This window comes from Rhagoletis pomonella, unplaced genomic scaffold (genome assembly GCF_013731165.1).
Source record: "Rhagoletis pomonella isolate Grant_MI unplaced genomic scaffold, Rhpom_1.0 Rhpom_scaffold_00004, whole genome shotgun sequence".
NCBI classification, from domain to species: domain Eukaryota; kingdom Metazoa; phylum Arthropoda; class Insecta; order Diptera; family Tephritidae; genus Rhagoletis; species Rhagoletis pomonella.
Window position 1 is genome coordinate 8,775,719 of NW_023458558.1, and position 14,109 is coordinate 8,789,827.

Sequence of the window (14,109 nt, forward strand, 5' to 3'; positions counted from 1 at the left end):
CGAGATTTTTGATGCTGTTTTTTTACTTTTTTCAAAGATTGATTTTCGAAAAACTTAAATAACTTGGCCAAAACTATTCTGATTTAGACTAATGGGATCTCGGTATTTTCTCGCTACTTTTATTTATGTGCAAAAAAAGTCATTCGTGTCCCAACTTTTTTTTTGTTCAAATACCAGCACATCTTAATTCAACTTTGAATGATGTTCGTTCATCCTACCTTTCTCTTTTATCCTTTGAATGAGTTTATTAGCAAAGAAATAAAAAGGGGAGAAAATACCTTTTCAATGATACCCCACGAGTCTAAATCGGAAGAGTTTAGGTTCAGTTATTCAAGTTTTTCTTATACCAATCTTTGAATAAAGTTAAAAAAAACAGCATCAAAAGTATCCATATTACGATTCCGTTCAATTTTTTTTTTTTAATATTTTTGTACAAAGATTTTAAGCTTAAACCGTTTTGTCATTTATGGGAATTTTAAAAAAAAATCTATATCTATGGAGGTATTTTCAAATCGGTCCAGTTCACTTAAATCTTAATATTTTTTGAAATTTTGGGCGGACGTCATAAAATATAATAGATTTTATAATTTCAATGGAAAAATACTACCGAGTTTTTTTGTATGGGGAGTGATGCAGTCTAATGTACATGTCTGTATTGTGTTTACAAGAATTCGTTTAATTATTGTTTGTACTTTAAAGTTCTTTATAGATACTTTAAACAGAGTTTACTGCTTTATTTTATGGTACAACAATCGACTCAGTATCATACGAAACGAATTCGTATCAGTCGCCATTCACTATGCATTTTATGCTATTTACACAAAGATTAATTACTCAAGATTTATGACAAAATTTAAAAGCAAAAAATCGTGTAATTTAACTAAAACTAGTATTTTTATTTTTCGTAACTATGCAATTCTCTTTAAATATCTGAATTTGCAAGAATGCAAGTTACGGTAACGTCGAAATGTATTCAATGGATTTAAAATGCAACGAATTGGCTTTCGTTATACTCAAAATTATAAAAGCTTTTCCCTTGGAAAACTAATTGAAGACTGGCCAAGTGGCTCTCTGACCGGTAGCCGACGATTGACCTCCAACAATGCCATTACAGTTCAACAAGCTTCTTTTGAGCGTTCTAAATACGAGGCAACTTCCATCTGCCCTTTAAAAGGCGAACAAAAAAAAACAAAAAACAAAAATTTAAAAACAATTTTTTACTCGCTTCTACTTGTATAACTGGAATCTTGTAAATATTTTAAATTTATGCTTATTCATGCGCACACACAAAATGCACAAGAATAGCGCGGTAGACAAGACAAGACAAGACAAAGGATTGTCGGAGTAAGAACCACTTTTTACTTTCGCCTTTTTGGTGTTGCATTATCGACATTTTTTACGACACAATTACTGCAGCTTAAGAAGAAGATGGGAAGCAGAAGAGGTAACTAGAATTCAGCAATGCGGAAGCAGTCTGCATTTCAGGTTTTTGGATTACTATCTTTGGGACAGAAAAACCGATTTGTTGGTGTCGTTGTAGGATTTCAGTATGCACAAAAAATTGATAATGCAATTACAATGAAAACCATAAAAAAATGGTGTAAAATTAAGCGTGAATGTACATACATATATTCTTTGGAAATTACAAGGAACGCATTTTGTAGAATTTTCAGTTTCTTATCGGCAATCTTGAAAGGAAGCTGCGCGCAATTAACTGCGCTCAATTATGGACATATATGTATGTATGGAGCATATGTAACTTTTGAAATGCTTCTTAAGTGCAACAGGGAATGAATGGAAGATTAATGATGAAGTATCTTAACAGCCTAAATGATTAAGTATTTTAACAACCTACACCAATGCGTATTTTTTTGTGAAGGTCAATTTGAGTGCCAAGTTAACGCATATACTATATAAAGTTTCGGTTAAGAAGTTGTAAAGAGACCAACACACCATATGGCTTTACTTCTCACAAATTCCAGTCGGACTTATATATGTACATATGTAACCGCAACGATCCAGATTTATAAATGGTCAAGGCAACATTTTGTATGCTGTTACAACAACAAATTCTCATAAGTGGAAAATGTGGCACCAAGCATAAATCACTTTTAGTTTTTTAGTTAGGTAAGGCTGGATTTGGCAGGGTTCTCATGCCAAAAGTCGATGATCACAGCGGTTCAGACAGGCAAATTTCTCTAAAAACCTAGCCATATATGACTTTAAATAATCCCGATCTTTTAACAAATCGAGACAGCCTTTCCAGTGAGGCGGTGCCTAAGCTGTATAGGGCCTCGAAGAAATTATTCCCCAAATTGTGAAGGACTTTCTTTCTTAGTGTGAAACATGCGAAAAGGAAGTAGACCAACTTCTTTTAAAAAACTTTGAATGCTGATTTTTTTTTAAATATTTCCTTTAAAGAAAAACAGTGGCTATATTTGAAAAATGTTACCAAATTATCTTAATTTCAATTGGAAACCTGAAAGTTCTCAATATCTTAATTCATCTGCTGAAAAGTGCCGAAAATAAATTGTTAACAGCCTTTTGTTTTCTCCAAATGGCAAAATAGTTCACTAATGCACGGTGGTCTTGAAACCAGTCTTAAGATTTATAAATGTGTGCCTAAAATCGGCTTTCTTAGCCTTTTTCTACATCATTTGTAGGTTAAAAATCCATCGAGATGAAAATTGTAGTTGGTACTTTTTTCGAGATATTCACATTTTTATATTTTACTTTCTAAACGCAATAATCCTTGCTTTTACTAATACTTATTATTTTAACAATTCAGTATTATTCACCGTAGCGATTGCTAAATTTCAACTGCAGTCATCGAATGGGGATTCCACCTACAACACATCTAATCACTTATTCCAGGGGTATAATTTATAGTCCAAAACGGTATTAAAAATTTCGCAAGCAAATTAGGCAATAAAATATCGTAGGAGATGCAAGAGAAAAGGCACTATTTTAAGACAAAAAAAAAACAACTCATTTCCAAGAAAACTGTACCAAATTTAATTAGCACCTGCGATTTAGGCACCATAAACATTTAGATAACAAAGGCTAAACAAATAAGCCTGGGGGATTTTCTAAAATATTTCTCGCGATTCGTCAGCAAACTCGAGACACTAATTTCTAAGTTGCTGAGAAAAAAGATAGACGTGTGTGCTTGCAAATATGAATGTAAATAAAAATCTAAACAAATAAATATTTTTCATGGAATATATCAAAGCACACAAGTTATTTGCAACTAGATGATACCATTCGACAGCATCTCAAGTGAGACACGTTATGAGTGCGCTGTTGAAGTGTTTTCTTGAGACGGAATCGTACTATTGATTATCATTTTTTTTTCGTTTGTTTATTTTTTCGCACTCACCTTACTTAGAACAATCGTCACATCGTCGCTCTTCAGACGCGCAATCATAATCGATGCAATTGAGAGAATATAATCACCAGCCATTGTAACCTGTAAAATCACAAAACAAAAATAACAAATCAAAAAATTTAAATTATTCTTTTTTTTCATATGCATTCACTCATTCATAATCGACGAGTGATGGATGCTATTGAAAATCTGAAGTACTTTACATTTAGCACGACCTGAATAACTTCCGTAAATAATTGACTAAATGATGAATACAATTTTATTTTGCTAGTCATCACAGTAAATCATAAATCAATTACTGTATATTTTAATAAAACGGTAGAAAAGTGTAAAGTTCTCTGGTCTAGAAGCACCCTTTTTAACATAACAACAACTTAAAATACCTTATTCGTTTCATTTTTTTTTTTCAAGTACCAAATACATACATATGTACGTAAGTATGTGCATGCAGCAAAACAATTTTGTGGTAAGAATTGTGATTTCTGGAAACTATTTACTTAGCAGGCTAGTAGACAGGCCAACGGGTAGTGAAGGCACCAGTCATCGGTGTTACTGCGACTACTCATATACGCATACATACTGTTTATTTACTTTGATGCAATAATTATCTTATCTGACTGACTTTGAAGTTGTTTAAACCAAATGCATTTTAAAGTAGTTGAAAATATATGCAGGAAAAGTCAATTGAGGGCTTCGCCATGTTAAATAAATGAGTTCGTTGCTGGTAAAATAGTGAGAATTTCAATTAGTCAGCATTGAAAATAAGGTAGTTTATAAACTACTTCCAAATTAATTAAATTTCCTGCAGGGAAACTACACAAAACTATTACTGCAATATTAGTTAATTTAAATTCTTCATAACTTCTTGGCTTCAAAATACCACAAATTTGTAACTAATTACTTAAATAACTTCTTTACGTACATGCATATATGCATATGTCTATGTACGGTATATACGTACGACGTACGTGCACTAACTCATGTCAATGATTAGCAAGCGAGTTGAACACCTCTGTTGACTGCTGTCTGCTGTCTGCTGCTTGTCAACCATTCAGCTACCGCTGTCGCACCTTGTCTGCTCGTACCTAATTCGATCGGTTTGGTCATTTACACGCATTGCGTAATTTTGCGATTTTTCCATGCAAAGTGTAAACTTACCGTCATTTGAAAATGTTTTTGTCCCTTTGTTGCTTTTTTTTGCGTTTTCGTTTAACATTTTGCACTTAATAGATATTTTTATGTTTTTTTTTTATATATAACTGTATCGAATCTAAGTTCAAAATTCATTTGACTTTTTGTTTGATTTTAAAATTGCGGAATACATTCGAGTTTATGTTTTTGAAAGTGGATGGGCGATATTATTTAGCATGGGCTAGTGTTGACATGTAATTGTTTGTGATATATAAAAAAATTTTACTAAAGCTAGTTAGATTAGAGTATCAATCTTTCGTCGCCGTAAAGAAACTAAATGAAATGAAATGGAACGAAACGGAATGAAATGGAACGAAATTAAATGAAATGGCACGAAATTAAATGAAATGGAACGAAACGGAATGAAATGGAACGAAATTAAACGAAATGGAACGAAATTAAATGAAATGGCACGAAATTAAATGAAATGGAACGAAATGAGATGAAACTGAACGCAAAGAAGCGGAGTTAAATAAAATTAAATGATGTAGCTCGGAATGAAACTGAAATATAAAGGAATGGAATTACATTATTTTCAATTAAATTAAATTAACTTCAATTAAATTAATTTCAATTAAATTAAATACAATATAAAAAAATGAAATAAAATAATTAAAATGGAATGGAGATGAATTGCAATGGGATGGCATGGTATGCGAAGGAAATTATAAAATAAATAAAGTGTAGCATGAAATGATATCGAAGGCGATCGAAAAGTATAAGATGAAAGAATGCAATGAAATTAACTGAAACAAAAAGAAATGAAATGAAACGGAACGAAATTCAAAATAGTATGAAAAGTTTAAAGAAAACAAAGAGGCGAATGAAGTGGAACGAAATGAAATGGAAATAAAATAATATATACCCTTAAGAGAACGGAGAGGAGAGAAGTGTAAAAAAGAGAACTTTAATAAAAAGTAAATGAAACCGAATAAATTTAAAAAATTAAGCCGAATAAAACGGAAAAACATGAACCGAGGTAATGGGGATGAGTTAACCACATGACAGTTAGATGCATTGTTCACATTTCGGAGACCCAGACTGAATTCAGACATTGTTCAACATTTTAACAGAAAGCTTGCCCTTTTTTCCATAGCAAAAATATGCCAAAAATTAAATGGGTGTCTGCATTAACCTTTATTCAAAAACAGTACAATTTAGGTGTGGACCAGGACACCACACAATTTGTCTAAAACAAGGAATGCCGGAAAGATATTAAAGACGTTCTTCAAAATACAAAAAATTCTACGTACCAAATGAAGACAACCATGAAAATTTCAAAATTTTAAGCAAATAGAGGTTGCTATCATCCCATAAAAATTTAATTTTTTTTAAATCCCAAAAATTTTACCAGGTTCTAACTTTGACCAGTTATAACTGTATGAATTTAAACTTATTCATATCAATGTTGTCTAATTTTTGTGATTTAAAAAAAAAAATCAAACCATGCCAGCGATCCCCAATTTTTTTTATTTCGAAATTTTCGTAGGTGTCTTTATTTTGCATATAAAATTGACTATATTTGGATAACTGTTGAATCCCACATACATACATACAGTATCGGTCATATCTATAGCACGCCATTTCAAAGTGATATTGTGTACAACTTATGTTTATTTATTTATTTTTGAGAATTTTCAATTAAAATACAGTTCTTTCTCTAACAAACCCCATATAAAAACAAGTTTAACAATTTGTAGAAAACTTCAAAAAAGTGCAACAAATTTTCACCTAAATTTCAAACTTTTTTCTCAGAAGTGTTTGAATTTTTCTGAATACACAGTTTTATAGCCCAACCAATTTTAGTCTGATAATGTGCAAGTTTCAAGTTGCTAAAAGTTACCGTTGATTTTTTAGAATTTTTTTCGCCAAAGGTGTTGCACATTTCTTCCATATACAAATAAATGGAGTTTATTCATTATATGGAAGCCAATGCGAAGAAAAAAAAATTCTAAAAAATTAACGGTAATTCGTAGCCACTTGACATTTGCACATTATCAGACTAAAATTGAAGGGGCTAAACAACTGTGTACTCGAAAAAATTCTAACACTTCCGAGAAAAAAGTTTGAAACTTAGGTGAAAATTTGTTGCACTTTTTTGAAGTTTTCTACAAATTGTTAAACTTGAGTTTATATGGGGTTTGTTAGAGAAAGAACTGTATTTTAATTGAAAATTCTTAAAAATAAATAAATAAACATAAGTGGCACACAATATCACTTTGAAATGGCGTGCTATAGATATGATCGATACTGTATGTATATATATCCAATAGGGTGCTGTATACCTCAGAATACGGCATTAAAGAAAACAAAGCTACTGTTTGAGCGAGAACGATGTTATAACCAGTACGATAATAACTACATATTTAGTGCAAGACCAGAGCAGTTTCTAACTAATTTTTCATCTTGTATCCTTTGGGTATTACTTATTTGAATATTTAATATGCCAGCTAACTCGACAAACTATGTACAATTCCTTTGTAGTGTGTAAAATGCATTTTATTCCAACTTAAAACAGCATGCATTTTCAATTTATTAATTTATTTGGTACTCTGTTGGAAGCTACATATCTTCCGCATGGCAAGAAAATCCTTGTAAATATTCATTAAAAATTACCTAACAGCAAGCGCCGCAATGTGCCAACAAGGTGGTCAACTTTTCAACTCACCAAGCTGGGGCAAGTTTACGACCATAAACACACCCTCCGTTTGATGTGCAACCTGCACATGAGATCAATATCGAATGCCACTAGCACACACCATGCATTACCAAATTTCGTAATCGCTCGCAATTGCACTGACATGAGGATTTTTTTTTTTAAATTTTTTTTTTTATTTTATACATAAACTCCACTACTATCAGCATTTGAGTAATATCAAGCGAGCATGAACATGAAAGCGAAACCGAACACGAACCCGTTTTTAGGCGGCTAAACTAACTAACTGCATGCTTGCTTGAATTGCGCACGCGCAAACTGCAACCACAACAAACACCACATACATACATAGAAGCAATAACGGCAGTGGTAATGCATGGCATTGGCTGTTGTTGCATGCAACTACTGGTGGCAAAAAAAAGACAAATCGCGAGACAAAAATGAGTACAATTATTCCACAGCAACCCACTTATGGACACATAAATCGACGGCGCATTGCGGCCAATTGCAACACTCGGCTCGAATAACAGAGAGGAGGAAGGCAGGGAGGGGTGCATGCATGACTGATGTGAGGCGGCAATTGGCACTGCAAGGTGGCGGTGGTGGTATTTAGTGTAAACTTGTTCTCATTTCCCATATCGGTGTGGCCCGGCTCGGGCAGGGACCTTCAACGAGCGATTAGGAAATTTTTGCTAACCGAAAATGGTTAAATGGACAAATCTTGCAAAGATCGGTTAATTTAAGCACTGCTACTGGCATGCGAAACTAAAGCGCTTAAATGTTTATTAAACGTTTTAAATGTGATCTACTAATGTATACATATATGTATTATACATTGTTTGTATATAAAACTGCCTGGTAGCCAGTCGGGCGGCAAGCCAACCGCAGCGCCAACGTGTTTTGCCATTTTAGCGTTGATTTTCAGGCGGTCAATACCATGACACTTGGCAAATTTTGATGTCACAACCAAAAGCGACGCAGAGCAAATAACCAAAACAAGTCCAAAGTAAATTACGATTTAGAAAAATTGCTGGGTTGCAAAGTGACTGCAATTATGGAGTATTAAACAATTATTTAGGTGAATAATAGCATTTTGATTAACAGCAGTTATCGAAAGTGTCAGAACAATTGTAAGGCAATCGAAATTTAATTGTTTCTTAATTTATATGTTATAGTTGTTGAATCTAACTAATGCAGTTGTTTCTTGTGGCTTTTCAGCGCAACACCGCAAAATCGTGCAGGTTGTGTGAATATATATGTCTATGTATATTAGGGCGGGCCAATTTGTAAGGGAGATTTTTTCGACTATGCGCGTATACCACAGAAGGAATCTACGTATAATTCCAAGAAAATTTGCCGAAAAAGCCATGGGTCTAAAATAGGGTTGTACCAAATTTTCATGTGAAAAAATAAGGTCGGAATTTGATTGCTCTAACCCCCTAGGATTCTTCTATACCAAAAAATATACCCCAATTTTTTTTTTTTTATCAAAAAATATTTAGAGTTCGCTCAAAGCATTCAAAGTGTTCCATCCATTTTATATGGGAAAAAACAATTTTTAGAGTCGTCAAAAATCAATATTTTTCGATCAGAAAGCTCTCTTTTCTCTGCAGAAGATTCCCAACAATAATACCCAATTGTTTACTTAACTATTTTTTCATAGTAACTACAATTTTTAGTTCCGCCAAAAAATCCCAAAAACCCCCAAAAATGCAATGAGGGAACCTATAAAAAATTTATAGTATTAAAAAATGGTTAAACAAACAATTGAGTATTACTATTGAAAGTTTGCTAAAGAGAAGCTGAGCCTTCCGATCGAAAGATATTCATTTTCAAGAATTGTATACCATTTCAACGAAAGGTTGCTTTTTTCCATATAAAATACATGGAAACCGAGCGCTTTAATAATTTTTTCGATTTCAATATAAAAAAATGGGGTATAGTTTTTTTTCGCTAGAGATCAGTCCTAGGGGCTGAAGAGCATTAAAATTTACTCTTTTTGGACCTCCCTAGTATAAAATCAACTTGGAGTTTGTCAAATTGCGAAAATAGATTTCTTAGCATTTTGCTGTAAAATTGAAATGGTAAATTTTATATAAAAACATGCTATACGGTTTTTTTTTTGTATGAGGAATTTGGTTTTGCACTTATCTTTTTCATAAAACTTCCACTAGAGGGCGCAACAGTGAAAAGTTTCACAATATCATCGAAACTTATTTTCGCTATTTGGCAAACTCCATATTGATTTCAGACCTATGGTTTCTTCGGCAAATTTGCTTAGAATTACACGTATAATCCTCCTATGATAAACGTCCATAGTCAAAAAATATTGACCCGCCCAAATGTATATGTATGTAGTATGTATATACTTAGAACGAGTTAATTCATTCGATTTGATGATTGTTTAACAGAATTCTGGGTTGATGAATGTGAAGATATAAAATAGTTGTAGGACATTTGTTTGTATTCTTTCAAAAGAACTCGCTGAAAATCATTGCTATTGGAGTATCAGCTCATTAAAATGGCATGCCTATGAACCAGTCTGAATACCTGTGTTTCGAATAGAGGAACACATACAGTGACCAAAATATAAATTAGGATTCTGCATTTTAGCAAGGTTCGGCTATTTTACTTTTGTTTATTTAATATTTATTATTTTTTTTTTAAGCAAAGCTCTTTCCCTAACAAAAACCATATAAATCGACTTTGCAAAAACTATGAGAATTAATTCTGCAAATTTTCACCAAAATTTGAAACTTTATAATCAAAACATTAAGGAAAAAATTTCGTTGTAGTTTTGTAGCTCATTAAAATTTAGTATGATGCACTTTGCAAGTGCACATTTTCTTCCCTATCATGAAATTGTCTAACATACTAAATTTTTATGAAAAAATGCGTAGCACCGTCGACAAAAAAAAAATTAACGGGAAATCCTAGCTACTTATAACTTGCGCTTTATCGTACTAAAATTTAGCGAAGCTTTTGTAAAATTTTTTTTGGAGTAAAAATCTCGAGAAAATATATCCTACAAATTCGTGATGTTACTAAATAATTAAAAGCTAACATTTTTATTACAAAATCTCTCGATTTTAGACTGAATCACTTTTCTTTATCAATACATCGATATTTAATTAAAAAAAAAATAAATAAATTATAATGTCCGTTTTTAGTTTCTCGTTTTCAGTGCTTTTTTTGGGCATTTTGTTAATTACGGCATTAAGCGAAGTAAAAATCACCATGATGAGCCACTGTGAGACTTGGGAGATTGTCGAGGATATAACCATACAGAACAGATTATTGACTAAGGACTACTCCAGCCTATCAGTGCGTGCGAACTAGTGAATATAGTTTTCATCCTAAAACTTGGAGCACATCTAAGCCAACTTTTCACGTCCAATCTGTTTAACTTTCTTTGTTCGCAATACTTTCGAGACGGTTCTTTACACGCAAACGACGATGATTGCATGTCTCAGGCACAGCATGCATATCCACAAGGACGATTTACTCAAAAGGCGATTCATGAAGTAGTTAGAACAGTTGAAAGATCGCTCTAATTTATGCCAGTATAGTATGTGAGCTCTCCTTGACATACAAGAAGACTCTAGCAGGCCCTGTACAGAATCTGTCCACAAATCCTTAGGCCGCAGACACGCAAAAGCCGGCTGAGCGGCAAATGTCAGAAAATTAAAACATATGAAATACTATTTAAGTGGTCACACAATGAGCGACCTTGGGGCGGCTCATTGTGTGGCCACACGGCCTTAGAAGAGCTTGGCAGCATGGAGTGTATCAGTTCATATTTTATGGTTCTACATTGACCACATTAGAGGGCCAGATTTCATCCTCTACCTGAACTACATATGTATGTACAAGGAAATGTTTCCCTACAATCTTCAGAGATCGGGTCATAGGTGACACATGGCTTCAGGCTGCTTAAAGGCGCCTTGTACTTAAGTTGAATACTCAAAATTTTCTGGACTAACTCAGCGATTAGAAAAGCTTAACACTCTTTCAAAATAGGGAGTTATTCACAAAAATATTCGACCTTCGCATAACAAATAAAATTGTTTCTTAAACTAACAAAGCAAATAAGTTCAGCATTCAGTCTATGCATTTTTCATATCTTCTTATATTATGAGCAAACGCTACTACATACATACATACATACGTCGCTTTTATTTGATCAATGACCTTGACTACAGTCGTCCATACAATGCTGTGCAAAAAGTAAACACCCTACATTTTTGCAAAATAAATAGGTAAATAATCACTGACATTAGCATCTCACCTTTTTGTGATTCCACAGCGCATTCACGCTTGGCTTGCCGCGTCGAAAATCCGATTGATCGATGACATCGTCATGCACCAGACTTGCCGAGTGGACCATTTCGGAGAAGAGCGCAATAAATCTTTGTTTGTTTAGCAAATTACTAAAAGGAAAAAAATTTATTAATTAAAAATAAAAGATAAAAGATATATTGCAAAAACAAAATGTATATTACAAGTAGGAAGCTGGAAGGGGAAAAGCATGAGCGGCAACGAATTCAATAAAATATTTTTTGGTTTAATTAGCACCGTTATGCTTAGGCCAACATATGTATGTATATGTAAGCGAAATCGCGAAATACAATTGGCCAAAATGCGTATAGAAGGGCATCGAAGCAAATACGCGCGCGCGATAACAAAGAGCCAAAATAAAAACTAAGCCGTTGCTGTGCGGCGGACGCCTAACCTTCCACAACCACCTTCAATAAACGTTATTATAGCCGGATTTATTGCTCGGTGTGCAATTTGCGCAATGTTGCATACAATGTATGCTTTTGTGTGTTTATGTATTAGGTACAAGCAAACAAACTACCAACAAAGCAAATAGAAAACGTTGTTCATCATGATCATCATCATCATCATCAGCATAAACACCACTGCCACAGATCACTCATACGCTCCGTGCGCCCATTTAAACTAATGAATTTTTACGACGCGTCTTGCTGATGATAACGACGACGGAATGTGTGTGTGTGTGTGTGTGTGGGGTCGTTTGGTTCGCCACACGTGGCTGCAAAAACTCACTTACAAACCAAAAGGCGCGATGCAAAAATAAATTTAGATATTTTTTTCTAAAATTAACCGAATTTGCAAAAAAAAATCGTGAGTGCATTTCAATGAAATTTTGTACTCAGTTAAGCGAAGCGTATTTTAATTATTTTATTATTCTCATTTAAGCAACATTAATTGACTATATTTTCATTCAATTTGTTCCGCTCTACTATGCCACACAAACTATGAATTGCATTTTGCAAAAAACTTACCTTGATTCCTTATTTAAGTGGTAGTTTATCGCTCTGGCCATCAGCATAGTAACCATTGGCCGCAACGCTTTGCCCTGGCCATCGAAGTAGTACGAAGCGATTTTATCGAGTTCAGACTGACTCGTGCCCTGCCGCAGGAGCTAAGTATGAGAGGAGAAGGAAAATAAATCGAAATATTAAAAACTGTACACACATACATAGGTATATCGTCACCTATGGGTGAAAAGGTTCCAAATCCATTTTTTTTGAAATTTTTCAGGAGAGACGCAAAATCGATATAGTTTCGTATTAAAACAAAGCACTTGGCACCTTTTCACCTTTAGGTAGCGATATGTATTTATAAGGAAATCAATTACACAAAGAGTAGTACATACAACTACAAAGCGAAAATAATAAGAGTACCATAGTGTTTGTCGTAACTATATGACACTCACAAATTGACAAGATTTTACTATTTATTTTATTATTTTTTAATTTTAGTGATTTTTCATAAAAGTATATTTTATTCTTTAGCCCAACCATATAAGTCAAAGCTTCAGTGTTTGTGCAATATTTAAAAAAAAAAAATCAAAAAAAAAAAACTTGGTAAAAATTTCGAGCTTTCAAATTAGAATTCTTAGAAAGATCCGTTAAATCCATTAAATTTTAGTATAATAATTGATTTCTGGCAATTTTTGTTTGCTGAAAGTGTTGCTCCTTTTCTCCATATAAAGAAATGTATAGAAGAAAATGACTGGCATCGTCAACAAAAAAAAACTGCCATAAATCAACGGCAAGTCTCAGCTGCTTCAAACTTGCACCCTATTATACAAAAATCTAACGGGCTATAAAACTATTTACTAAAATTTTTTCTAAAAAATCTAGTTTAAAATTTCGAAATTTTTACGAAGGTTTGTTGATTTTTTGTTTAATATTGCACAAACACTGAAACTTTGATTTACATGGTTTTTGCTAAAGAATAAACTATACTTCTATAAAAAAAACACTAAAATTAAAGATAGTGAAATAAATACATACCTACTTTTTTTTAAAATAACGAAAATTAAAAAATAATAAAATGAATTTGTGACTGTCATACAGTTATGATAAGCACTATACTTAATTAAAAATTGTGCTCATGCGTCTTAGCTAAGTATTAAAACAATCTAATGGCTACAATAAAATATACCATTTTTAGTCAGAGGCACCAAAATTTAATAGTTAACAATTTAATTCTCCTTTTCAGCTGTTCTTAAAACTTTAAATGTTTACAACTATTTTTGTTTAGTTTAACTGCGATTTGAAGGCTGTGGTGTACATACATACGTACAAAATAAGCAACCAACCAAAATGCAAATTACCGAGATAAAAATAAACTCAGTTTACAGTTTACTCATCCATTTGTGGTGTTTATAACATTTTTCCCATATAATATTTAGCAAAATTCCCACAGCGTCATACCGCCTTCATCAAAGCAGCGATTTCAAAAAAAAAAAATCACTCATCTAAATTCTGGTAACGTCTTATGTCGCAGCGTTTGTATACCGTCGCCACTTAAACAGGTGCACACATGAATTTTTATCCCA

At 33.0% G+C, this 14,109-nt stretch overlaps 1 protein-coding gene across 1 annotated transcript in view; it reads right to left on the reverse strand.

Annotated features, from left to right (window-relative positions):
- Positions 1–14,109, reverse strand: part of LOC118736935 (decaprenyl-diphosphate synthase subunit 1) — a 101,261-nt gene that overhangs the window by 25,109 nt on the left and 62,043 nt on the right. The window contains exons 3-5 of the mRNA XM_036467089.1: positions 12,545–12,684; positions 11,524–11,665; positions 3,380–3,469 (exon numbers count right to left, since the gene is read on the reverse strand). Coding sequence (XP_036322982.1) covers positions 3,380–3,469; positions 11,524–11,665; positions 12,545–12,684 — 372 coding nt within the window. The remainder of the gene's footprint in view (positions 1–3,379; positions 3,470–11,523; positions 11,666–12,544; positions 12,685–14,109) is intronic.